The following is a 27,355-nucleotide window of genomic DNA, read 5'->3' as shown; positions in this document are numbered from 1 at the left end:
CATCATTTTCTTCCTCCCCATGAGCTTGGCTGTTCGCAACACCACCAGGATGATTTCCTTTTACATTGAGAAGATGTTCAAAATATTCCCTCCACCTCTCCAGTGATTCCCTGGGATCTATTATGAGTTTGCCTGAATTACTCAAAACACTGTTCATTTCCATTTTCCCTCCCTTCCTAAGATTCTTTATTACTGTCCAGAAAGGTTTCCCTGCTGCTTGACCTAGCCTTTCCAGGTTATTACCAAAATTCATAACTGCTAAACCCATACTAGCACAGAAGTCAATCCTATTTTGGCCGCTTGTATCTGTAATTCTCGTATTTGTTCTTGAGCATTATCTATAGAGCCTGTAAGTAACCCCATGTCATCTGCGAAAGCTAAACAGTCTATAATGGTTTTATCTGGATTTCTTCCTAGTTGAACACCTTTAGTATTGATGGCTTTCCTCCATTCTCGAACTACCTTCTCTAATACACAGTTAAAGAGTAGAGGTGACAAAACTTCTGCCTATCGTACACCTGATCTTATTTCAAATGGTTTTGAGAGTTCACCCAAAAATTTTACTTTGGATGTTGTGTTTGTTAATGTTGCTTTAATTATTTCAATTGTTTTAATACCAAGTCCAAATTCCTTTAAAATATCAAATAGATTATTTCTATCAGTTAAATCATAGGCCTTTTTAAAGTCTACAAAAGTGATTACTAATTTATTTTTTCTGATCTTCCTGATAGCTGTTATGTTCTTTAGATTTAAAATTTGTTCTGAACATAACCTTCCCTTTCTAAATCTTGCTTGATACTCTCCTAATTGTGGGTGTAGTATTTCTTCAGGTCTTTTTAAGAGTGCTTTGGACAAAATCTTATATGTAATTAGTAAAAGGGAAATTCCCCTATAGTTATTAAGTCTGAATTATTCCCTTTTTTGTGTAGTGGATGTATTAATGTTGATGTCCATCCTGCTGGTAAAGTGCCTGTTGTCCAGATTTCTTTCATGATTTCTGTTAAACATTGTGTCATATTGTCACCAGAGTAATTCCACAATTCAGCGACTATATTATCTTCCCCAGGTGCTTTATTATTTTCAAGTTCCTTTATGATTTCTTTGATTTCCTCTTTTGTTGGTGGTTTTGAGTCTGGTTGTATTGTTGTTGTATTATAAAAATTAAATTCCTCTTCTGGTGGATCGCTGTAATATAGTTCTTCAAAGTATTCTGCAGGTATCCTACAATTTTCTGTGTTATTATAACCAATTTTCTGTGTTGTTGGATCTCTGAAATGTATACTCGGTGGTGTGTATTTCCTTACGTTGTTTTTAAATGCTTTGTTAAAGTCTCTTGAGTTGTTCTGTTTAAAGTCCAATTCCATTGCTGTTAGTCTTTCATATGTTGTATTTTGATCTTTTTGAGGCCTTTTGATGCAAACTTCCTGGCTTTTATGAAGTTGCTTCTATTTTTATAATTTTTGTTTGCATTCCATATGTTCCAAGCTCATTGTCTTTTTTAGAATCAATTGATCACACTCATCATTCCACCAAGCATGTCCTCCTTTCTTTTTAGAAAGAGTAGTTTCTTCTGCTGTCTGTAAATGTCCTTTTGAAGTTGTACCCAAGTTTTAGGTGTCCTTTTTTTTCCAAGAGTATTTTGAAACTATTTTCTTTGGCTAATATTTGTACCATACCTTTTAAGTAATTTTTGTACGTCAGACTTTTAGGTTGATATTGATTCTTTTTTCTACTTATTGGTTTAATTGTAAATTTAATAATTGACAGATAGTGGTCTGAATTTAAACTGGCACTCTTAACAACCTTTACATTAATTTTGATGTCTTGAAGTCACAGAATGTATATAAAATTATCAAACTGTGTAATAAATTGGAAAGATGTATAAATTTAATTTGTGGTAGGTCATTTTAATTTATTATGTTTATATATAGGGTTTTTAGTCATCCATTTCACATTGTCAACACATTTCCTTGTATCACAGCAATAATTCACTCTGAATAAACTAATTCTTGAGTAAGGTATTACAACATCACCTGTATTAATAGCTTGTAGTAAATTTCCAGTAGCCAAGGTTAGGTGAGCGGACACACCATGCCAATTTTAGACCTTTACCGGGAAAATTACATCTACGAGTTTGCAAGATTGCTTACCCCACTCCATATTCTGAAGAGACAGTTATAACTTGTTAACACCTACTTTTCGAAATTCGCTACATGACGCTTTGATTGCCCGCGAAAGTTCAACCTATGCAATTGAAGGTTATGAAACAAGATGATAGATATACAATGATGGATAAGAGAAGGGATAGAAAATCAGATCTTACTGGACCATGTGATATGGTAGATGGAGGGAGATTTTGGAGCCTGTATACATCGACAAGAGCTGGTAGGCGTCTGTCTATTCTATCTGTCAATCTTGATAGCGGAGGAGGTTTGATCTTTTCTTTACATCAGAGAATGTCTCTACATTGAAGAAGGTCTTAACTTAGTTCACTTCACATCTGAGTAGAATACTACTCAATGTTACTCTCATTGAGAACTGGTTATCTCAATGTCGAGAGTTAAAGTCAAAGAGAGACCGGTTTTGACTTACATAGAACAGGAGAAATTTGTTATGTATTTAGTTACACTGCAATTCTGTAAAATGGAAGAAACAAGTGTGTTCTCTCCATGAATGTAACCCAAGGTGGTTTTGATATTGAAATTAGGGCTCATTACAACATTATGTAATGAGTATCATAGGAAGTGTTAAAGTCAGGAAAGTCGTCGTCCAATTAGTGGACTATGCACGAATCAGAAGTAGGACTGGTACCTACGAGAGATGATGCTGCCAGTATGAGAGGTCCATCAAACGTCATCTACTACATTGAACATTTCAAGATAAGAGTCTACAAATGGTGAGCTAATGGCATAAATTACTGCAAGTCTCCACGTAACAGTTAATTTTATTTAATTTTATTTCACTCAATTTTCCTTTTGTTTTAGTAAGTTCAGTATTCGTAAATACACTGTCACGTTTATCATCCTCATAAATAGTTATTTTAATTGGTTTTAATTGGTACTTTCTTAAATTCTTATTATTGATCCTTACTTTCCAAGTTAGTGTGTACTTAATGGTTACCTCTGGGAGTATTTAGAATCTCATTACTTATTATTATTATTATTATTATTATTATTATTATTATTATTATTATTATTATTATTATTAATTATCAACTATCGTCTTCAAGCCATAAATTTGAAGGCTGGCACCCATGTTTATGGAGAGGGAAATGAGTGAATATTTATTTATATTAAATTAGGGTGACCCGGCACGTCACATATTTGCAAGAGACTATCCTCATTTTTTCCGTATTGAAAGTCTGAATATATTGAATAGGTGGAAATCAAAGTTTTATTGTTCTCCTTTTAACGTCACATATTGTCGCACATCTGTGGAAAAGAATGGGTACGTCACAAAGTATCTCTGGTGCAGACTGTCTACTTATGGTCGAGTTGTTTCTCACCACAGATTGAATTTGGGGAGGCCCATGTAGTCTGTTTTCTAGGAAGTTTTTTAAAGAATGTAGATTTTAGGGCTATATTATGTTCTCTGCATAGACTAATGAGTCTTTCTCCATTACCATTTGTTCTTCGATGAGCAGGGAATTTACCTACTATAGATCAATGACAACGTTCTTTGCTGACTTGAGCATTAAAATCTCCAAGCAATATTATTGTGTTTTTGGATGGAATTTGTTCTAAGGTGTTTGATACTTCTTGCCAAAATGTTTCTGTTTGTTCTTTCTGGGTTTTATTTTTTTCATTTGTAGGTGCATGTACATTTACAATAGTGTAGACTTTATTTGTTGATTTAAAGGTCAGTGTGTAAAGTCTTTCATTAAGAGATTTACACTCTGTTATTGAATCTAGTTTATCTTGTTTACAATAAAACCTGCTCCAAAATGAGGTACATTCTTCACAACTCTTTATCCTGGTTTTCCACTAAATATCCTGAAACCCTCTGAGTCAAAATTATTTTCATCAGTATATCTTGTTTTCTGCAGTGCTGTTATGAAAATGTTTTTAACTCTTCAAAAATCTGTCAAATGTTTTTACACCCATTAAGGACCAAGCAATGAAAAAACATTTTTTTTTGGAAAATTATTGTATATTTATCTTGAAATTAAATCAGAAAGACTAGAAAATGTGGGAACAAAAAGTATTTACAAATAGTTTAGGTTCAGCATAATGTTGCGTTTACGCAACTTTGGGCCTAGTAGGCATCTTCATTTAGCGAGAGTGAAATTGTTGGAAACGGTTTGAATGAAGATGAGTAATGCATTTTTGACACTTGTAAATTGTTGTGCTCTTGCACAGTCGGCATCTTCTTCTAGCTTTGTTCTTCTCTTGGATTATGAAATGTCCTATTTGATCACAACGCACTTCCGTGGGAAAAGCTGCCTTTGACGGTCATCCATAATTAGAATTCTCTCCCTTCTATGCCATTTTCTTTATTGCCTTCCCCATCATCACCACATCATCATCTTTAGTGTCATCACCTTCAGATTTCATCAGGGCCAGAGCTATATATGATCTAAATTGCAGCTGAGAGATTTTTTCATTGTTTACTAGTCTATGTATTTTCCAAAGAATTTACGATGACACTGTCAACCAAATAAATAAACAGAGGCCACCACCACTTTTTACCCCTAACTCGAATCCTGTAATTGGCAACGCCATTATCGTGCAGATGATTGTGTATCTGATTCTCCTCAAATGTTGAAGTTGCTCCAGTATGAAGCAGTATGGTGCAAAGATTTTGACGCAGTCAGTAACAACGCTACGGTAGCTGCTTCATCATTTGCAGAACTTGTGAATCAAAGTACAGTGAAGATACTTCGTAAGGTGACTTACCACCTACATTGATTTTTATTGCTTCCAATTTTAGCCTATTCATCTGTTGGTGAAGAAGTATAGACAGGAGAAACTTTTCTCCAGTTTGCGAGCTGCTCCTTCTTCCTTTCTGCTTGCTTTTTAGGTTTCTTTACAGCTGACCATCCAGATTGATACTCTGGTTCTTGTTCAGTACTTACATGTATTTCAAAGGTACCAGCCTCGTCACGTACTTGTTCCTCCTCCACAAGACAGTCTTCTTCATCCGTTACTTCATCGACATCAGGAGAAATATAGACAGCGTCAATGTTATCTGAATTCACTGAGTCATCAACATCTTCTACTTCTTCTAAGATAGCTACGAGTTCTGCCACAGTTAGTGTTTTCTGGTTGATGTGGCACATGTTGGAAAACATGAAATCCCAACATAAAAATCTGAAAGATGTTGTACATAATTCCACAGCAAAAAAAAATTCCTATTTATAAAATAATTAATTTTTAATACAGTTTAGCATACGGTACCTTTCTTGCGATTTTGTTTCTTTATCAGCACACATTTACAGTTTCATGCTTCCTTACTGCACTACAAACACACACTTCAACAATGAAGGAAGGAATAGAGTTACAAGTACAGTCAAGTGAGCAGTCTATGAATCAGGAATACATACTTGTTAATCCCAAAGTTGCGTAAATGCAACATTATTGTAAATTTCAAAAAGAGGCTTCACGTGATAGATTCATTGTGTGAAAAAGACCTATTGTCTTACAAGTATGTCTATAAAACTTGAATATATAAAAATACACAAAATATCTATTTTATTTCTGAAAAGAAAATTCAGAGCTCAACCTGGTTAGATGTTGTGATTTTCTTCAATCATAAAAGATTCAGAAAAAATGCCATTAAATGTATTTAGCGTAGACATGTGGATCAACAATATTTCTAGGATGTTCCTTCAATATATCAATGCTTAAAATTAAAATTCACTGCAACCTTAAGTCGGGACAAGGACAAAAATAAAATGTTGCATTAATGCAATGTTGGGCCTTTGTTTTCCTGTCTTTAAAAGTCAGTTCATATTAAAAGTAGCCAAATAGTTTGTTTCTGTCTAATTTTGCATGAAGATAATCCCAAAAATAAATTTTATTTTTTTATAAATACATAGATATGTTTATTTCTACAATGGTTTACATCATTTTATAGCTCAAACATTTAGCTATATTTCAACATAATTACCATTTTGGTCGATGCATTTTTGTAGACACTGTGACAGTTTTTGTATGCCCATGTATACCAGCTCACCGCCGTGCTGTTCAGGAAGTTGTGAACCTCACCATTCACCTGGCACCCATCTTGCGCACACCTTCTGGTATTTCAACTTTTCCGTTAAAATTCTGTGAGCGGCGCTTCAGGAAACCTCAGGAACCAAAGTGCAGAGATCATCCAGGGTGATCTGCCAATCTTCACACGTGATTTGCTCAACCCTCACGACCGTCTCGACAGAAATTGACTGTCTCCCGCTTCTTTGTTTGTCGTGAATTTCAGTCCGACCAGCTGCAAACTCTCTACACCACTTACAAACATTTTTGACATCCATGCATGACTTCCCACTCACTTCCGTCAATTGGCGATGGATTTCAATCGGTTCAGTACCTTTGTGTTCAAAAACCGAATAACTGTGCGCACTTCGCACTTGGCGGTAACATCCAACAAAGCTCCATTCTCAATGGCTGCCAAGCCAAGACTGAGTGCCTCAGTGCGGCATGCGCATGTTTATATGACCAACAGCCACATGAACAGGGTTCTGTATTTATAAAAAAATAGGAGACTTTATTTCTGGAATTACCCTCGTATGAATGTTGCTTAAGGCAGGTTTCAGGATGCTCCAACTCATCCTTTGTACAATGTTGTGGGGCCCCAGAATCTGAATGCCCACTTTTAATTTCCTTAGAAATGGGAGATTGGTTATTCCCTGGGATAAAGTCTCTTACAAAGTGCATATCCATAGTTGATTGATGGGTTAAGGGAACTAGTTCCTTAAAAATTCTACTCGAGGTTGTTAGCTCCGAGGGAAATTTTCAGCCGCACCTCTGGTGAACAGATGCTGACCATTTAGCCTCTTTTTTACAAGTCAGATGCAAAATGGATTTTTTTTTTAAGCTGTCTCTTCCGCTAGTTCTGCCGTATTGAGATCCATTCCTTCTGCCCTCTACCGTTAAGATTAGCACCCTCCATATTTATTGCCCCTGGAGGGAGTAGTGTGTCTCAGTATTTTAAAGCCCCCAAGAATTGGGGTACCTGTTGGTCCACGGGTCCTAAGATCATCCCAGCAGAAGTTCTAGGAACCCCCTATCCGCCACCTGGGGACACACTCTGAAGAGGTCACTTCCCCCTATGACTTATTGAAAGTTAACCCCAACTGTAGAAGTTGGGGTTATTTGCAGAGATTATTATTATCATCATCATCACTATATATATGCGAATAGGCCCATTTAGACTACACAGAGTACTTTTACTGTGGGCTTCCTTTCTGTCTTCAGGCCAGGTTGTTCCATTCTTCTTCTTTGGTCTTTCCTTCTGGTCATCTGGCCTTTTATGAATTTTGGATCTGAATATTTACCCTCTTTTGGACATCTGCTGGTGTAATTCCTGCCTGTTTCAAATCGGTTTTAATTTTGCCAATCCATTTCATTGTTTCTGTTTTAGCCTTACTCCTATTTTCATAGAATTTGTTTGTTTGGTAAGTCTGTCTGGGTGCATTCTTTTAATATGACCATAGAATCTAAGCCTGCGTTTTCTAATATCACTGTGAATATTTGTGTATTGTTTGATTTCCTGTCTGCCTCTAAGTTGGTATTGTCCATTGGTGAGTTTCGGAGCCTAGAATTTTTCTTACAGTTTTGCGTCTCTTTTTCTCACTGTTTTCAATGTCTGCTTTCCTGTTCATAATTAGCATATCTGATCTATACAGACATTGTGGTTTAATGACTGTATTGTAGTGTCTCAGTTTTGTGTGCTAGGAGATATATTTTTTGTTATAGATATTTTGGGTTAGTCGATGTGCAGTTTCCATCTTCTGGCATCTAATTTCATTGGCTTTTATTTTGAGTCCATTTTCCTGAATTGTTTCACCTTGTTTCACCAAGGTACGTAAATTGTGATACTCGTTTAATTTTGCCATAGTTTGTTTCCATGAATTTTGGTGCACGTTTGTTGCAGGTCATGTATTCTGTTTCAAAAGATATCTGAAAGCCAACTTTTTCTGCAGTTTCTTTCAGGAGTTCAGTCTGATTTTGGGCTGTTGAAATGTCTTGGGTTGGTATTGCTAGGTCATCCACAAATGCTAAGCAATTTATCGCTAGTTTTCCTCTGCCTAAAGTGATTGGTTGGTGAATTTTGAGGACCAATTTCTGTTTGCATGATTCTTGTATCACTTTTTCCAGGATGCAGTAGAATAAGGGTGAGAGTCCACCTCCTTCTCTTACTCCCGTTTTGATTTCAAAGTGATATGAGGTTTCCCCCATGAATTTAACCTTGTACTTCGTGTCTGTCAGTGTCCATTTTAAGAATGAAAGTGTTTTCATGCTTAAACCTTGTTCTTTCAATATTTGAAAGAGTGATTTGCAGTCCACTGAATTGTAGGCTTTTTTGAAATCAACAAATATGCAGACTAAATTTTTGCTACAAATTCTCTGATTGTCTTAGGATTAGCTTTAGGTTCAAGATTTGCTCTGGACACAATTGGCCTGATCTGAATCCTGCCTGATATTCTCCGATTTGCAGTTCTAGTTGTTGTTGTACTCTATCAAGAAGACATTAGGATGGAATTTTGTATGCAGTCGATACTAGTGAGATTCCTCTGTAGTTGTTTACGTCTGTTCTGTCTCCCTTCTTATGTAGTGGGTGAATTAATGCAATTTTCCAGTCTTCTGGGATTTGTTCCTCTTTTCCAAATGTCTTGTATGATTTTTGTGATTTCTTTTATGGTGCTTGGGCCTGCTAATTTGAGTACTTCTGCTGTGATTCCATCCTCACCTGATGCTTTGTTGCTTTTAAGTCTTTCAATCTGTCTTGTGATTTCTTCTTCATCTGGTGGCATTGAATTTGGAGCAGTATTTTCAGGTTCTTGTGGAGAAAATCTTTGTGTAATTCTTTCAAATATCTGGCGAGTTCCAGTTTTCCTGGTTATTTAGTGCCAACTGTCCATTTTCTTTCTTTCTCTCAAAGTCTTTCTCGATTTCAAATAGTTGATAGTTATTTAGTGCCAACTGTCCATTTTCTTTCTTTCTCTCAAAGTCTTTCTCGATTTCAAATAGTTGATCCTTTTCAAATTTCCTTTTGAGCTGTCTCTTTGCTCACTGCTAGAAATGTTTTGTAGTTAATCTGTCTTTTTGCTGTTCAGGTGTTGTATGCCTTCTGTTGAGATTGGATTGCTTGCTCACACTCCTCATTCCACCGAGGGTCTCTCTTCTTTTTTTCTGTAGAGGAATTAGTGTTTATGCTGTTGTAATCAGTTTGCTTTTGAGTTGTTGTCAGTTTTTTGCCTCTTTTCTCTCTAATTCTTCTGTGAGGGATGGTTGGATCCTAGTGGGGTCAAATTTTCGGATTAAGAGGCAGCCGGAGCTGGAACGGCTGGCCACCAGCTCAGTAGTTGTTGTAACATGGGTCAAAAGTTTGTAAGAGTTTTTATAAGGAAACGGAACAAGGTAAAATTATTTTGCTTTTATAGCGCACGGTAGTCTGTGATACACTTTCCACTAGTGTAAAAGCATTTCAAAAAGAAATGCAAATGTAGTTATAAAATGGTAGTTAAAATAACGAATCTCCATATGTAATTGAGCTCTGAACCACGGTTTTCCTAAACTTGTTTTAGGTCAAGATGGTGTTCAAATTAGAAGCAAACTATACCGTAGGGAAGTTAATTTTTTTCTGTAAGGGGCTACTTTAACATACTTCAAAATTAGGGATTCTTTATATATTTAATCGTGATTTTAATAAAGCTCTGCTTATTGACTGACGAGTGTCAGCCGAATTCTAGTGCTGGTAGTTCAGCCAGTTTCCGTCAGATGCCGCGGCGTCACAAAGCCTTGTTCTTGAAGAGGGATGATGACAGATTAGCTCTTACCCATGCAGGGATATGGTGAATGAGATCTTCAGCTACTATCAGTCGCTTCCTCACCCTTGCTTCATAACAAGCGGGAGTGGACACGCTGACAATACTTTGTTACTCACTAGTTGTCGTATGACCTTTCAATAGCACGTTATATTTTGTTGTGTTTTATTATGCTGTATCTTTTTACCGAGTGCAATGGAATGGCAAAATGCTTGATTTATAATAAGACATTAAACTTTATTAAAAATTTTAACACTGGGCGAGTTGGCCGTGCGGTTAGAGGCACGCGGCTGTGAGCTTGCATCCGAGAGATAGTGGGTTCAAATCCCACTGTCAGCAGCCCTGAAGATGGTTTTACGTGGTTTCCTATTTTCACACCAGGCTGTGCCTTAATTAAGGCTGCGGCCGCTTCCTTCCAACTCCTAGGCCTTTCTTATCCCATCGTCGCCATAAGACCTATCTGTGTCGGCGCGACATAAAACCACTAGCAAAAAAAATTAACATTCATCGACATTATTCTTTAAAACACGCCGAAGAATATGACAAATATGTTGGCAAAGAACACCATGAAATTGCGAATGAACTTAAAACAGCTGCCTTATCTGAGGTAGGTGTTATCCGACTTTATTGAATTGTCTTTGTTATATTAGTGGCGCAATGATGCTTATTATTCAAACTAAGACAATTAACTTATTTTTATTGGTAATTGTAGGTTGGAGGTGAATCGTCAGTTCGAATAAGCTACAAACATATCTCACTAAAAGAATGGCTAAATGGCGTAACGTTACAGAAAGAGATGCAGTAGTGGTTGAGAATCCGCATACTGAATAGTAGTTGCTACTAATGTTTCTGTATTATCTCTGTGTGTATACATTTATAAAACTATTTTAAGATTTAGTTGAATAAGAATAAATTGCTATAAATAAAATGTTGTTCCTCTTTCAGTTGTAGCCTATTACAATATGGGCGGTGGCAGTTCTAGATACTTAAAAACTGAGCTTGATAGCTGCAGTCACTTGAGTGCGGTCAGTATCCAGTATTGCAAGTGATAAAAATCATTGCTAATCCGTATTGAAGATACTGAATGTAGGATGCTAAATGGTTTATTTCATCACCTATATGTATTGAATAGGTGACAAAATAAACCATTTAGCATCCTACATTCAGTATCCAGTATTCGGGAGATAGTAGGTTCGAACCCCACTATCGGCAGCCCTGAAGATGGCTTTCCGTGGTTTCCCATTTTCACACCAGGCAAATGCCGGGGCTGTACCTTAATTAAAGCCATGGCCGCTTCCTTCCCACTCCTAGCCCTTCCCTGTCCCATCGTCGCCATAAGACCTATCTGTGTCGGTGCGACGTAAAGCAACTAGCAAAAAAAAAAGATACTTAAAATGATGAGGGGGGGGGGGGGGGGCTGTTTGGAATTGAATGTCTTGGTAATGGAATTCAAAAGTAAAGTAACCATGTTTATGAAAATACAATGGGCAACATTAGCACAACCATTAACATGTTTATTTCAAATACGTTATATCTGTAAATGATCAATTTCTTTATTAATCAAGGAATTTAAAAATAATTATTTCACTAAAACTGAGGCCCCCACCCTGCCAGGGCTAGAATTGCCTCTGGATATGTGTTTAAATCTACGTTTGTTACTAGTGTGCACGGAAACTCACCGCTGCACTGCTTCCCTTGCTCTCTATACGAGGCTTGCAGGCGCTCCTCCCCTGTTTCTGCATTACAACCCTCCTTGAGGCTCCGTGCATGTGTCACTGTTTGTAATACCTATTACAGCTGGGACAGATAGAACGCAACCGTTTCGGGAATACAACAATTGTTGAATGAAACAATTACAAGAATATAACCGTTTTTCAGTTGCAGTGCGGTGGTGGTGGTGGTGGTGGTGGTGGTGATTATTGTTTTAAGAGGATGTACAACTAGGCAACCTTCCTCTATATAACAATCAGAGATAAAAAGTGGAAGGGATCCGACACTTCAAAAAATGAAGGTATCGCCCAAGGAAAGACAAGGGCCACGAAGGGCGTGAAAATGAAATACTCCATAGGCCTCCTTACATAATACCGTCGGGGTCGGAAATGAACAAGAGTTGACCAAATGTGGTCGGATAGGATAGATGAGGTGCAAAAATTGCGCACTTTCCAAAAAAAAATTCCCAAAAGGATCGCCCCCCTCTCTTTAAATAGTTATTTTAACACTAATAACCATTTTGCACCAATTCTTACTATTCATACGTTAAAGGCTGGGCTATAAGTTAATTGGGTTCCGTGAAGTGTAGCTAATCAACTAAAAATTTTAAGAGAATATCTTCTACTGCAGCTGGTTATTCAAGGGAAGATACAAGGCAAAAGAAGACCAGGAAGAAGGCGCATTCCTTGGATTGATAATTGGAAAACTTGGTTCAACTGTTCCACTACTGAGCAACATCCAAAGCAAGAATCTCTATGATGGTAGCCGATCTTCTGAAAGGAGATGAACTGAGCTCGATAACTGCAGTCGCTTAAGTGCGGCCAGTATCCAGTATTTGGGAGATAGTAGGTTCGAACCGCACTGTCGCCCCCCTGTGGGTGGGGGTGGTAGAATAACACCCACGGTATCCCCTGCCTGTCGTAAGAGGCAACTAATAGGGGGCCATGGGGCTCTGTACTTTGGAGCGTGGGCTGGCGACCACGGGGCCCTTAGCTGAGTCCTGGCATTGCTTCCACTTACTTGTTCCAGGCTCCTCATGTTCATCTATCCTATCCGACCTCCTTTGGTCTACTCTTGTTCTCTTCCGACCCCGACGCTATTAGGTTTGCGAGGGCTAGGGAGTCTTTCATTTTCACGCCCTTCGTGGTCCTTGTCTTCCTTTGACCGATATCTTCATTTTTCAAAGTGTCGGATCCCTTCAATTTTTTCTCTCTGATTAGTGTTAATAGAGGATGGTTGCCTAGTTGTACTTCCTCTTAAAACGATAATCACCACCACCCCACTGTCGGCAGCCCTGAAAATGGTTTTCCGTTGTTTCCCACTTTCACACCAGGCAAATGCTGGGGCTGTACCTTAATTGAATCGATTATTTCAGAAACCAGTCAAGCGCCAAGTCTGTCATTTTTGGGAAAATTATAAAAAAACTGTCTAGCATCAGACAAAATGTTATGGTAGGGGTTTTAATATTTTAGCTTGAAAGTATTATATCTCTTAATGATTTCTATCTAAGGAAAAATATTTTGTGCTTATTAACTTTGCTGTAAAAAACCGGAAAAAATTTCCACTTAACTAGTTTCTGAAATAAACGAGTGTTCCAAACATATTTTTATGGGATAATTCTTGAATTTTGAAGGGATTTTGTCATAAACCCCATATTTGTTTAAAAAAACATATTTTAATAGGTTTAGACTGTATTACTGATACAAAAGGATGAAATCAGCAATGCCTGCTCATCATGACAAGAGGTAATCAGTCCTCATAAACAAACTCCACAGCACATTCTGTATCTGTAGTAGGCCATTGTAAAATGCTGTCATGAAAGTGTTCATATTCCATCAGGTAAGGTTTTAAGGCATTTAGTTCATGAATCTTCTTGATATTGATGGGCACCTAAAACGAAGAGTAACAAAGAATAATGCAGGGCTCAGACCAGGTACTTCCTTGTCTAAGTAAGAAATATAACCTTCTCCTTTTACCCTTGCATTCCGAATAATATTACGCGTGTGAGTTTGTTTGTCTACCACTCCTCGTTTCCTGTTTAGATACAGGTTCGTCTTCTGAATTATTATTATTATTATTAATTTTTTTGCTCTTGGCTTTACGTCACACCGACACAGATAGGTCTTATGGCGATGACGGGATAGGAAAGGCCTAGGAGTTGGAAGGAAGCGTCCGTGGCCTTAAGTTACAGCCCCAGCATTTGCCTGGTGTGAAAATGGGAAACCACGGAAAACCATCTTCAGGGCTGCCAACAGTGGGATTCGAACCCACTTCTGAATTTTCAGACATTCGTATCACTAAGAATATAAAAAACACTGCACTAAACAAAAGAAACACTTTTTGAATCAGTTGTTCACAAAACTAGGAACATGCGATTCCAGAAACACAACAATGACAACAAAAACAAATGAACAGATGGTTATTCTGGATTCAGAACAGCAGCGCCAATCGGAAAGGTACCAGCAGTTTACCGCGGAAACCAACCAAGTGGTGTCACTTAACTGGTTTCTGAACTAAATACGAAATTCAACGTAATGCCTGACCATTATAGGACGACGTTTCTTGACTGGTTTCAGCACCAAAATGTGCGTGTACCCTCTTAGTAACATATTCTGCCATTAACTCATTTTTCCATTTTTTGGCACTTGACTGCTTTCTGAAATAATCGATTCAATTAAGGCCACGGCCACTTCCTTCCCACTCCTAGCCCTTTCCTGTCCCATCGTCGCCATAAGACCTATCTGTGTCAGTGCAACGTAAAGCAAAAAAAAAAAAAAAAAAGGAAAAAAAGAGACTTGAAGAAGAAGGATATATAAAAGTGAGGAGCCCAGCACAAGTAAGTGGAAATAAAGCTAGGACTCGGCTAAGGGCTCCGTGGTCGCCAACCCAGACTCCCAAGTTCAGTGCCCATGGGGCCCGCTTTAGTCGCCTCTTACGACAGGCAGGGGATACTGTGGGTGTTATTCTATTACCCCCACCTACAGAGGAAAGTTGCAGTGCCCCTCAGCTGTTGCGTTCTTTACCAGCACCGTTTCAGAGTTTCATAACGGGTAGGTATACAAAACCGTCATTTACAATCCTTGTATTTCTTGGAAATGGGGTTTTCCAACGTAACTAGAATAACTCACAGGTCAGATAGGTCATTCCGGTGAGCAGCGTTGCTATTGGCTAAAGCGCCTGACGTCACCGAGAGCGAGAATGAAGTGGTATTTTTTTTTTAGCAGTAGTTACTCTAATTACACTCCACTCAAGTCATGAAATACAGAACTAATGGATATTTAGATGCTGTAACATTTATTATTTAAAACTTATACGAAAACATACGACTTCAAATCCGTCTTTGTAAAGACAAAGATACTCTCACAACGGCTCGAAGGCTGGAACGCAGGCCTTCTGCCCCTTGGCGGGTTCGATCCCGGCTCAGTGCAGTGGTTTTGGAAGGTCGACGCGTTAAAGAACTCTTGCGGGACAACATTCCGGCACCTCTGCGTCTCCGAAAACAAGTTATTTGATCGAATTCAAATTTTAGCACAATATGCAATGGATGTTTTATGCATTGTTTATATATTTCAGAACTGTTTGTTTCCAAGGGCAAAAAACTGTTATAAATGTGTAAAGCTTTTTTTACTCAGGGTTGTTGGAAAATTCCGTTCTTGGTCGCGTTACAATCTTTATCGTATGTCCAAAGTATCACTGTGTGACTAAAAAATGCGTAAATGAATTAACTTCTGTTATATCAGTTTGTATTTTCATTCGATAGAATTATATGATGTATCACTGAATGGCCGGTACAGGGAAAGACTTGAGGCGGGAACGGTGTTGATGCACTACATTTCAACATCAGAAACAGTGTCCTGCGTGCTGGCCTTTGGTCACAAGGGTCCCGGGTTCGATTCCTGGCAGGGTCTGGAATTTAAACCATAATGGGTTAATTTATCTAGCATGGGGGCTGTCGTCTCCATCATCATTTCATCCCCATCATGACGTGCAGGTCGCCTGCGGGTGTCAAATCAAAAGACCTGCATCTGGCGAGCCGAACTTGTCTTTGGACACTCCCGGCACTAAAAGCCATACGCCATTTCATTTATTTTTGTCGGAAACAGTGCCTTATGATGACTATTTTGCTCAGCACTAACCCATGCTCAATAATTTCCTGGAATGTTTCACATTCTGTACAAATGTCAATACCATCAGCTCCGTGCAAGTACTGTATCACAACTTCCTGGTGACAGACTATGTGAAACTGGAGGGTGAGAGGGGAATCGCTCGCTCGGCCTAGGCCTTTCTATCTGGCATCTATGCACCCGCGATGTAACTATCAGTGGAGTTAGCTATCGACAGCAACGATACTAGTGGCAATATTTTGAAATAAAAGGTGGATCTATAAGTGGCTCCGGCTGCCTCTTAATGGTTTCTTCTTTGTGACTCTAAGGTTTCAACTGTAGTTTGATTCTTGTCAGGTAATTATCTGAGTCTATGTTTGCACTCCTTCTGGCTTGAACATTTCATAATTTCTCTATGGTTTGGATAAGAGATCACTACATGATCAATTTGGAATTCGCCGATGAGTGTGTTCGGTGATCTCTATCATTTGTTTTGATGGTTTCATTTTGAAGTGTGTTGACATGATTTTAAGGTTGAATGTCCTGCAGAGTTCAGCTAATCTTTGTCCATTTTGGTTGGTCCATTTATGTGCTGGGTATTTTCCTATTGTTTTTCTTTGTTTTCAATCTTTGCTTAATTATGCATTGAAGTCCCCTAGTAAGATTTTGCTGTGGTTTGGAGGGATTTTGGATATTATTTCTTCTAGAGTTTCCCAGGATTTGTCTACGTTTTTGCGGTCTGTTTTGTTGTCCTCATTGATTGGCATGTATGCATTAATTAGTGTGTATGTTTTATTTGCACACTTTGCGGTGATTGTCATTAGTCTATCGTTTACAGGTTTCACATTTGTTATTGAGTTGGGTATGTTTTTCGTGATTGCAAAAGCGACTTCTAAAAGTGGCATGTTTTTGAGAATTTGTTTGTTTTCATTTTGAAGAGTGTAGTGCCAGTATCTGTATTTCTTGTTTGTTTAAGGTTTGTTCTAGTTCATTCAATTTTCCTGCTCATATGAGAGTATTTATGTTTAATGTTCTGAAGAAAGGTTTTGCTGTTTGGGCGAAATTGGCCAGAGGTCTTCAACTCCCTCTGTTTGTGTGTCAGTTCCAGACTCCCCAGAATCCGACAGTCTGGTTGTACTGTTCTTGACAGTAATGGATTGGTTACCACCTGGGGTAAAAGTTTGATTTCTAACACGTCTCATGGTACTTGATTATCACAAGTTTAGACCTAGGTCCAGTTCTTAGGATTGGAGTGGTGAATTCCAGAACATCAATTTCCATCCGCACCTCTGGTGATCAGACGCTGACCACTTTGCCGCTTGCTGCAAGTCAGATGCAAAATGGATTTGAGTTGGCTCTTCCGTCCCATCTGCCATTGGGATATGTCTTCTTCTGCCTTTGAGGCCGTTAACCATTTTCCCATTATCTCAGTTGATCTATGGGTGCTAATTTGGCTATCCATTATTCATACCTGTCCTGCATATCTACTGGAACTATCAGTCACTGGGACGCGCCGTGTCGGGGTTGAGGGTCCCCACCCCAGTGTCTTACACAGAGTTATGCTTAGCTCTTACTCAATTCAGAGCCAAACCCCCACGCAAGCTGACCAGGTGTTATTATTATTATTATTATTATTATTATTATTATTATTATTATTATTATTATTATTATTATTATTATTATTGGCTAAAAATTATTATTAATAACTATAATAATAATAATTTTTTAGCCAACATAGGATTACTTAGTCAGGTTTATGGAGGTTTTCTTCTTTTTGTCAGCCCAATACTGTTTCATCCTTTCTTAATGTAATTTTCTTTCTGCTTCTGGAATCACTCTTCCTATTCTCTGCTTGTTGATTTTTGTCTGTAGTCTAGTGTGTTTATCTTTCAATATTTTGAGTGTATTGGTTTTGTATTTTAAATCTTCTATTGTAATATTCAACTCTCTCATGTCTTCTTTAAGTTCTGTGATCCATCTTAATATTATTCTTACTCTTATTCTTCCATAATTTTTCTACTGATTCTATTTTCTGTTGACCGTATTAGATGGCCTAAGGATGATATTCGTTTCTTTTTCATTGTGCTAGTCACAGGTTCTATTTCTTTATAAACTATCTCATTGGAAGCTAGTCTCCAGACTCTATTTACTTGATAATTTTTATTTGAACAGATCCTTACTAGTGTCCTTTCTAACTTGAGTACTCTGTCTATTGCAACTCTGTTATTTTGAATAATGTTTCACTTGCATATGTAATTTGTGGCTGGGTGACTGTTTTGTAGTGTTTCAATTTGGTTGCTATTGAGACACACTTTTTATTATATGTATTCTTGGTAACATGCTGTGCTGCAACCAGTTTATCTATTCTATTTTGCCATGCTGTTTTCTCGTTCAGGTTATAGGTGTTTACTTCACCAAAATATTTAAATTTTTCTGCAATTTTTATTTCTTGGTCTCCCGGCTTAATTTTGTTTGCAAGCGGCAGTTGAGTTAGCATAATTTCTGTTTTTTTTTTTTTTTTTTTTTTTCAAATGATATTTTCAAACCGATATTTTGAGCAATTTGGGAAGTCGGAGAAGTACCCAGCAAACTAAAAAATGACACTATCAACACAATCTTCAAGAAAGGTGATCACAGTGTATGTGGTAACTATTGGGGTACATCACATCACTACTATCTATAGTAGGTAAAATTCTCGCAAGAACAATCAAATGAATGCAAAAAAATAATCTTACAAAAAAAACACATAAAAATGAACAACCAATAACTACTCTGACATGAATGTAAATGCCTAAGAATGCATCTGAAAACATTTCACAAATGTCTGGAACTCAAAATCTGTGCATTTTCGTCTTTACGAACATCGTTAACAGTTGCATATTTGACCACTTTACCGAAGGATAGAGCGCTTTCTCATCATGATGTATCATCATTGAGTCCTAGCCTAGACATTTTTTTGGGGAAGACTACTTTCTAGCATAAGTTACTCCACATCCTGAGTGATTCGCTATCTTAACAATTACACACGCAACATCAGTAAAACAGCCGGGCTGAGTGGCTCAGACGGTTAAGGCGCTGGCCTTCTAACCCCAACTTGGCAGGTTCGATCCTGGCTCAGTCCGGTGGTATTTGAAGGTGCTCAAATACGACAGCCACCGAGCTCGATAGCTGCAGTCGCTTAATTGCGGCCAGTATCCAGTAATCGGGAGATAGTGGGTTCGAGCCCCACTGTCGGCAGCCCTGAAGATGGTTTTCCGTGGTTTCCCATTTTCACACCAGGCAAATGCCGGGGCTGTACCTTAATTAAGGCCACGGCCGCTTCCTTCCAATTCCTAGGCCTTTCCTATCCGATCGTCGCCGTAAGACATATCTGTGTCGGTGCGACGTAAAGCAAATTGAAAAAAAAAAAAAAATACGACAGCCTCGTGTCGGTAGATTTACTGGCACGTAAAAGAACTCCTGCGGGACTAAATTTCGGCACCTCGGCGTCTCCAAAGACCGTAAAAGTAGTTAGTAGGACGTAAAATAAATAACATTAATTAATTAATTAATATTAACATCAGTAAAACATGATTATCAACCATTGCCTGGATTTCAACAACTATATTATTTACATAATATAAATCATAGTGCAGATCAACACACACAGGTTATTGAAATATTATGCCAATCCGTTGCAACACATACACTTTCAAGTACGCTCTCATTCAACATTTCTCACATATTCATTCATGCTGATACTAACTGGTAATCCTATCGGAAACTAATCTATCCTACTTAAATCTCACAATCCTGCAGTTTCTTCTGGTCTAACTTCTTGCTCATGGAAATTCCTAACTTATCCTCTTGAGCGGTGTGGTGCTAACAACTTCAAAATATAGGCCTCTGCAACTTATTGCGGACACTCCTTGGCGCTTCACATAATTTATTTGTGGTCCTGCTGGCATATCCCTTCAGCAAACAGTGACAAACACATCACACACATATCCTCTCTCGCGCGTAGACAGGAATTCTCTCTTACCCTGAGAACAACAGCTCCGTAATATCACACCTATGCACCCAAGGCTTGTCTACCTTCTCACATTATCTTACCTTTTGCGGCCTTTCTGAAAATCCCAATTTTGCTCACTTTAATTACCAAATCTGCACTCTCATTAACACTGTTTATTCTCAGGTGTCATCTATATAACTGTCAAGACTCCTACTCTAATTCTAGTCACCATTCTAACTAAATTCAAATTTGCAACTAATAATAATTTCCATTTTGTTAACTGCATCCGGTAATCCTTGAAATAAACTGCCTTTGGTAACTCTACAATAGCTTCCATCGTAATATTTACTTTAACGTGATCAAGAAACACAATATAGATTACTCTAACCATCATCTTATGAAATTCTGATAGAGTTTTCTAAACATTGATTTTGAAATAAGAAACGCACAATAACCACATCAATAAATTAGTTGACACTTTCACACTGAAAAGCAACTTCATTCGTGCATGCTATTTACTACTTGCATGCATGAAGTTAATACTTCCATGAGTTGACTTTACATTTCGCCCCGTGCATATCTCTGGCTTCATCCCTTGAATTACATAACACATTAAACATTGACTCTCGTCACCATAAGACCTATCTGTGTGTGCGACGTAAAGCCACTAGCAAAAGAAAAAATACATTGACTCCCCTTTTATCTACGTTTACAAATTATCTCAAATGTTTCCCATGCATTTAAAATTAACTTCCCACAACAATACAAGATGAAATGGAATGGAATGAGACAAATGCACTCAGTTTCTTTCACAAATCCCTGTCATTTACTGCATTGTAAAACTACGGTTCACCAAGTGAGTTGGCCGTGCGGTTAGGGCCGCGCAGCTGTGTGCTTGCATCTGGGAGATAGTGGGTTCGAACCCCATTATCGGCAGCCCTGAAGATAATTTTCCATTGTTTTTCATTTTCACACCAGGCAAATGCTGGGGCTGTACTTTAAGTAAGGCCACGGCCGTTTCCTTCCCACTCCTAGGCCTTTCCTATCCTATCGTTGCCATAAGACCTATCTGTGTCAGTGCGATGTAAAGCAAATTGTAAATAAATAAAAAAACTATGGTTTTCCAAGTTTCTATGATAATAAAAGCCTGTATTTACAAAAATTTCCCTCTAAAACATCTATGTGTGTTTTTACATACTAAAATTTGGTACTACTCAATTGTCGTAGGTACGACATCGTAACTGGTGTAAAACCTTCAATCATTATGTTTAATATATTTTAGTTCTAGTTTATTTAATGCTAAATTATCTTTTATTAAATGTTAAACATGACTGGTATATGATTTCCCTGTAAATATGTATTATAAACTTTGTATAACCTCAAATACATATTGTGTATAAGTTTAACCTCAAAATCTATATAGTCGAAAGCGGTAGAAAATTCCATAATGTTCGTATGTTAGACTTATAGTACTATAATTTAGTATATATGAATGGTTCTGGAAACTTACTGTAGATGTAGAGACATTAGGAATGTTGTAGAGATTTCCATGTGTATTGGTAAACAGTAAACGAAAGTTCGAGTACCCATTCGACTAGCTTGTCGATCGATGTTTTGAGTGTGTTCCATTATAGTGTTGTAAGAACTCTTCCAGAAATCAATAATTTTAGATGGTTGATCGAATAGTATATATATCAAGCTGTCAGTCAGTGAGACAGTCAAGTCAGGACTCAGTCAGTGTTGGACTTGGAGTCGGGTTGGACTCGAAGGCAAGTGATGGACTGCAAGTAACTATTGGGCTCCAAGGCGGAGTCAGCGAGTTCAAGAGAGTGTATGTTATAGTGCGCAAGTCAGTGTTGTTGATATCTGTACTTGTCAGAATCGACTTCAGGATACTCCGCTATTAAGTGTTGTGTCATTTGCTACTGTGTATAATTGTGTGTTGTGACTTACAGTGACAATAAAGTAATTTATATAAGAAAGTGAACGTGTTCTTGTGTGATATTTATTTCCGACATATAAAATCGTGTTGCAGAGCGATAATCCTTCGGTCAGCATCATCCCGCCTCCAGCGTGGGGTCATTCCATGCTACTTTTACTCCCATCATGATGCCATTGTTGGTTCCCATTGAATCAGCTGCTCCCTGAATGCTGGGCTGGACCATGGTGTCTCCCATTCAGGTCCTGGCCCTGGCCCTCACTGAGTTAATACCAATATAGTTGGTCCGCTATCGGAAATTATACATTTTCCAGCCAACTCATTCCTGGTTGCCAGCGTTTCTTCCCAGTGTGCTAAATTGGGCTCATCAGTTAGTAAATAGCACACTTACCAAGACAAACTCGGACAGGTCAATAGCCTGGTGACCTTGTGACACTCTGTAACATCACGTGGACCTTAGTTATCGAATAGTAACTTTATAACTTATTGATCATTTTGACTGGCTATCATGATTTATTCTATTTTCGTGTCTTATGTGTTTACCACTGCTTCGTGCTGTCCTTCTAAAGTTTATCTTCACTTGCAATCACTGGTTTACGGATGACCGACAGAAACTTCCCACACTTTCTTCTATTTCTGTACATGTGGTTCGGTATTTAGGTGCACATAGACTAAACATAACATTACTCTGATATTTATATTGGCAGTTCTGTCTACTCTCGTGTATTTCCTACTACTGTACAATATGTAATGATGGTCTGTCTGTGCTGTTTATCGTGTTCTTTTAAATCTTGAATGAGAAACTATTCACTTTACGTGCCTTTCTCCCGGAACACATGTTCCCCTCTGTCTATTTCCACATGACCCGTGCGAATGATTGAGTACTGTCCGTAATCACCTAACTCTCAACTGAATACAGTTATACGAGGACGGTTTGAAAAGTTCTCAGAATCACCACTAGATGTCAGGGCTAGAGCAACGAGGATCCCGCGCAATAATCACACATCCTTTGTGAGTGAACACGTGGCGCGTCAGTGCTCTAGCTGCAGGAGTGTGGTAGTGACGACTCTTTGTTGTTGTTCCCGCGTAGTGATTTTTGACTATGGAAAAAACTGAGATTCAAGCAGTGATTAAATACTTTGTAAAGAAAGGTATGAAAGCAAAGGAAATTCATACCGACTTTCAGAACACACTGGGGGACTCTGCTCCTTCATTTTCAACTGTTGCCAAGTGGACCAGCGAGTTTAAATTTGGTCGGGAGAGCTTGGATGATGATCCGCGTAGTGGACGGCCAAAAAGTGTTACGACCCCAGAATTTATCACAAAAGTGCATAAAATGGTCATGGAGGATCGTCGACTGAAAGTGCGGGAGATTGCTGAAGCTGTAGGGATGTCTTCTGAATGGGTACATTATATTTTAACCGAAGAAGTGGGTATGAAAAAATTATCCGCAAGGCTCTAGACATTGGACAATAAACGCACCAGATTGGAAATGTCCGAACAAAGTCTTGCCCGTTTTCAGTGCAACCAACAAGATTTATTGCGCCGGTTTGTGACTACAGATGAAACTTGGGTCCACTGCTATACCCCAGGGACAAAACAGCAGTCAAAGCAGTGGAAACATGCTGATTCACCACCACCAAAGAAAGCAAAGGCAGTGTGTTCGGCCGGAAAGGTCATGGCCTCAGTTTTCTGGGATGCAAAAGGCATTCTGCTGATAGATTATCTTCCTACTGGCCAAACAATTATGGGGCAATACTATGCAAACCTCCTAGACCAACTACAGGAAAAGATACGCGAAACAAGGTCTGGTTTCGCAAGGAAAAAGGTCATCTTTCATCAGGACAACGCTCCGCCATGCACAAGTGTTATTGCCATGGCAAAACTTCTTGAACTGGGGTACAAATTGTTGCCACATCAACCTTATTCACCTGATTTGGCACCATCAGACTTTCATCTATTCCCCAAGCTGAAAATTTTTGTCGTTGGACGGAGATTTTCTACAAGGGAAAAACTGACAGCCGAATTGGAGAAGTATTTTGCAGGCCTGGAGGAATCTCATTTTCGAGATGGGATCAAGGCATTGGAACATCGCTGGACCAAATGCATTAATCTACAGGGAGACTATGTTGAAAAATAAAAGCAGTTTCACCGAGGTAAGATACTTAATTCTAGTACATTCCGAGAACTTTTCAAACCACCTACATAACTGGACTAAGTATCTACAAGCTTCAAAGACTGCTAATATTCACATCTCCTGAAATTTCTGAGTCTTTCTTGAGTAAGTGAGTAACAATGAATCGATGCAGATAAGTCGATACGAATCACTACGAATGAGACTAAGTACGAATGACTGTAAGATACGAGTACTAAAATCACCGTAGGAATTACTGTAGAACACTAAGATTCTGTCTCATAAGTTATGAATTTCATTATGGTCCATACTGACAATTGATCACTATCAAAGGGTAGACAGTTATATAGGACAATATATAAGCTAATGGCATTGATTAGGTGGACCCTTCTCTACCCTTTTGATAAAGATTCTGTTTTTTAAAATCTCTCAGCTTTTGTTTTGCCAACTTCCCCTCTTTCTGACCCCAATATGCCCGCCAGTGGGATCACAACTTGGTTCCTAGATCTGATTTGATTGGATGGTCACCTTTTAGCTGGCAATCCTTTCTTATGAGCATTAGCGCTCTTAACATTAGTCATGCTGTCCCATATTTTTAATTCCTTCACTTTATTATCGCTTTGCCCTCGTCATGGTATGTGCGTGTCATAAGGCTTAACTTAAGAGTGTTTGTTCCGTCACGGCTCAATTTATTTTAAAATCATTTTCTGTTGTTTTAAACTTCTTTCATAAAATATTTTTGCAGCTGCATGTATTTATACAGGATTTTAAAAACGTTTGTTGCCTTCTTGAGCCTGCCTCTCTTCATACTGCCCCTATAGGCCACCTTATTTCTTAAGATATGCTCTTCGGGCGAAGTGTTTTACAATCCTTATTGTCGTCGCCTAACAAAACTTCACCCTTCTATTATCGCTACGTCCTCTCCGACCCTTCTAATTCTTTAGTCTCTGTAACTCGGTTATACTTCACTTCGTTAGCCAATTATATTACTTCAGTTATCCAATACTAATAATATGAGTGCGTATGCATGGGCTCAGTACAGTTTGCATGATTTTTATGTTCAATATTATAGGAGTGATAACTGAATGAAATTAACAGGAGGCGGCATGGTAACGTAGTGGCTTTGTCATTGGCTTCTCACTCAGGAAGCTATGGTTCAAATCCTGACCAATACAAGTAGGATTTTTGAAATGAAAATTTGTGTGTCTGTTATTCAAATTTCACACAAAACCTGAGGTTGTATGGCTACGATCTCAATATCAGTAGTCACGCTAAACTACTACCCTGCTTGCTTTACTTCTCAAAATTGACAGATAACTATAGATCACAGAGAAAGCCTGTCCTGTCCCAGAATAAATTTTACTTGAACAACTCAGATTTAAAATGATTTAAAATGATAAAATTTGGATGAAAGTCTTTGTTGACATGTAATTCTTCTGTTATAAAAGTTTGTTTGTATTTCTTAGTTCGAAATATGTTTGAAATATTTTTCAGTGTTGCGTACCCTGTCATTCCCTGAGTTTCATGTTGATTGGTACTCGCCTACAGAAGTTTACCTCTATAGTGAAGCTGCACCATCTAAGTTGGTCCGTAGCTTTACGCAGAAACTGGGCTTCCAAAAATGTGAGTATATTTTTCTGTTTTCTTATAAATCCCTCTACAGCCATTTGTGTATTAAAAAGTTTCCTGTTCTATTTATAGCAAAGAGGAGCAGTAGAGTTGTGTATGATGTCAAGGCTTTTGGATCTTTCTTGTTTTGTTTTGTTTTTATACTGGTACTTAAAGCATTTATATGGAGGAATATTGTTTATTTATCTCTTCTTCATAAACTTGTTCTTCGTATATACAAGTTATTTGTAATGAGGTTTTTCCATGTCATTACATCCAAGCAGTGCCACATATCACCTCCTTTTTTATGGGATTTCATACATCATTTCTACTTATTGATTACTTTGTTGAAATTTTCCTGAAATCTTTAACACTTTCAATTCCAGCTCCTCAGCAGGTGATTTAAACCTCCAGCCCAGCCTTTTTATATCACCTCATCTCTTTAGTGCACTATTTTACATTAAATGTTATTGTACAAAAACAATCATAGGTACAATATTGAAAATTTTAATATACATTGATGATGACTTGAGGCTTGTGGTACCGGGTTTGACATTTTCGTGGATGGAGAAGCACACCACACTTTCCACAGAACCACCTGGTTTCACGCCAGATGTTGCCTTTCGCCCACACTCTGCACCGTCTAGTTGGGAAATTGTCTGATTTCATGCCTGGGTTTTTATGAAGTACATGCTCTTTTACTTTTCTCATCAAGTCAAAATGATGGATCATTAGCCAGAGTTCGCTTAGGGGGCTGCATCGTGGACTACACATAGATGCTCATGAGCCTACTGAAGACTGAGATGGGACCTGCGACACAGAAATATTTGTGGCTTCTGATGGTTCTTCATGTTCACTGTCTTGTAAGAAGTTTCTACATATTGTCTGCATGAATGTCAGGAAAGTTATTTTTGAGTTACTGGATTTTTGAAAAAGTCTGAATGCATTTAAAAATCTGTACTGTAAAATGTACAAAAACATTTTTCGGCCACTTTACTGTTTTTTGCATTGACAAATACTGGTCAGCTTTATCCACTCCATGCATAAACTGATTACAGTAATGCCTCGTTAATTCAAAGTTGTTGGGATGCAAAAGTCAACTTCGAATTACATTATTTCGAATTAACCACCAACTCGTAATTCAGACATTCCAACCCTTGCCGCTTCACAAAATATTCTAAGACCCGTTACATACAATTAACCTTGATTCACAGTTCAAAGCCATGGACGAGTAGGCGAGGGGAAATCTATGCTGGCTCCCCTGTACAAGTCCTTTATTAATTGGAATACTGTACTGTATGCATTTTTGATGTCCTGTACTTGCACGGAGAGTACCCAATGCGTTTACAACATCGTGGCTTATCAAACTTTCCTATGATGAGAGGAGAAAGTCTTAAAAGGTATGGCCAAATGTTCCACCATTATAATACTAAAAAAAAAAAAAAAATTAATTATTTAAATAACATTTTAAAAATAATGGAACATGTCATCTATCTTGTAGACTTCATCATCATCACAATCAGATATTCCGCCTACTTTTTTATCAAGAATTGTTAACATCATCACGCCAACAAGACAAACTCAATACCATTTTATTGGAACCCTCACTCATGTTTAACATACGTTTAACAATTATCTTCATTCTACTGGAACTAAACATTGCGCTCCATATCACCAAGTTTCTACCGACGCATTGGCAAATTGTATGTCAACACAGCATCATCACGTTAAGAAGGACTATTACAAATTTTATTGAACCATCTCATGTGTTCATTATTTTAATTTTCACTTTTAACAATATTCAAGTGTTGTGCTCAGAACATTCCAGGATATTCTTAAAAATTTTAACTGATGCATTCGGCAGTCCGAATTATTTTTAATGTGT

At 38.1% G+C, this 27,355-nt stretch overlaps 1 protein-coding gene across 1 annotated transcript in view; it reads left to right on the top strand.

Moving 5' to 3' along the window:
• The window catches only part of LOC136856779 (phospholipase DDHD1), a 252,026-nt gene that overhangs the window by 81,171 nt on the left and 143,500 nt on the right, over positions 1 to 27,355 (top strand). The window contains exon 3 of the mRNA XM_067134884.2: positions 25,357 to 25,485. Within this exon, the coding sequence (XP_066990985.1) occupies positions 25,357 to 25,485 (129 nt within the window). The remainder of the gene's footprint in view (positions 1 to 25,356; positions 25,486 to 27,355) is intronic.

The sequence above is a fragment of the Anabrus simplex genome, chromosome 1, assembly GCF_040414725.1.
Source record: "Anabrus simplex isolate iqAnaSimp1 chromosome 1, ASM4041472v1, whole genome shotgun sequence".
Classification (NCBI taxonomy): Eukaryota; Metazoa; Arthropoda; class Insecta; order Orthoptera; family Tettigoniidae; genus Anabrus; species Anabrus simplex.
Note: the sequence above shows the minus strand (reverse complement) of the source record. Positions and strands in the feature narration are given on the sequence as shown.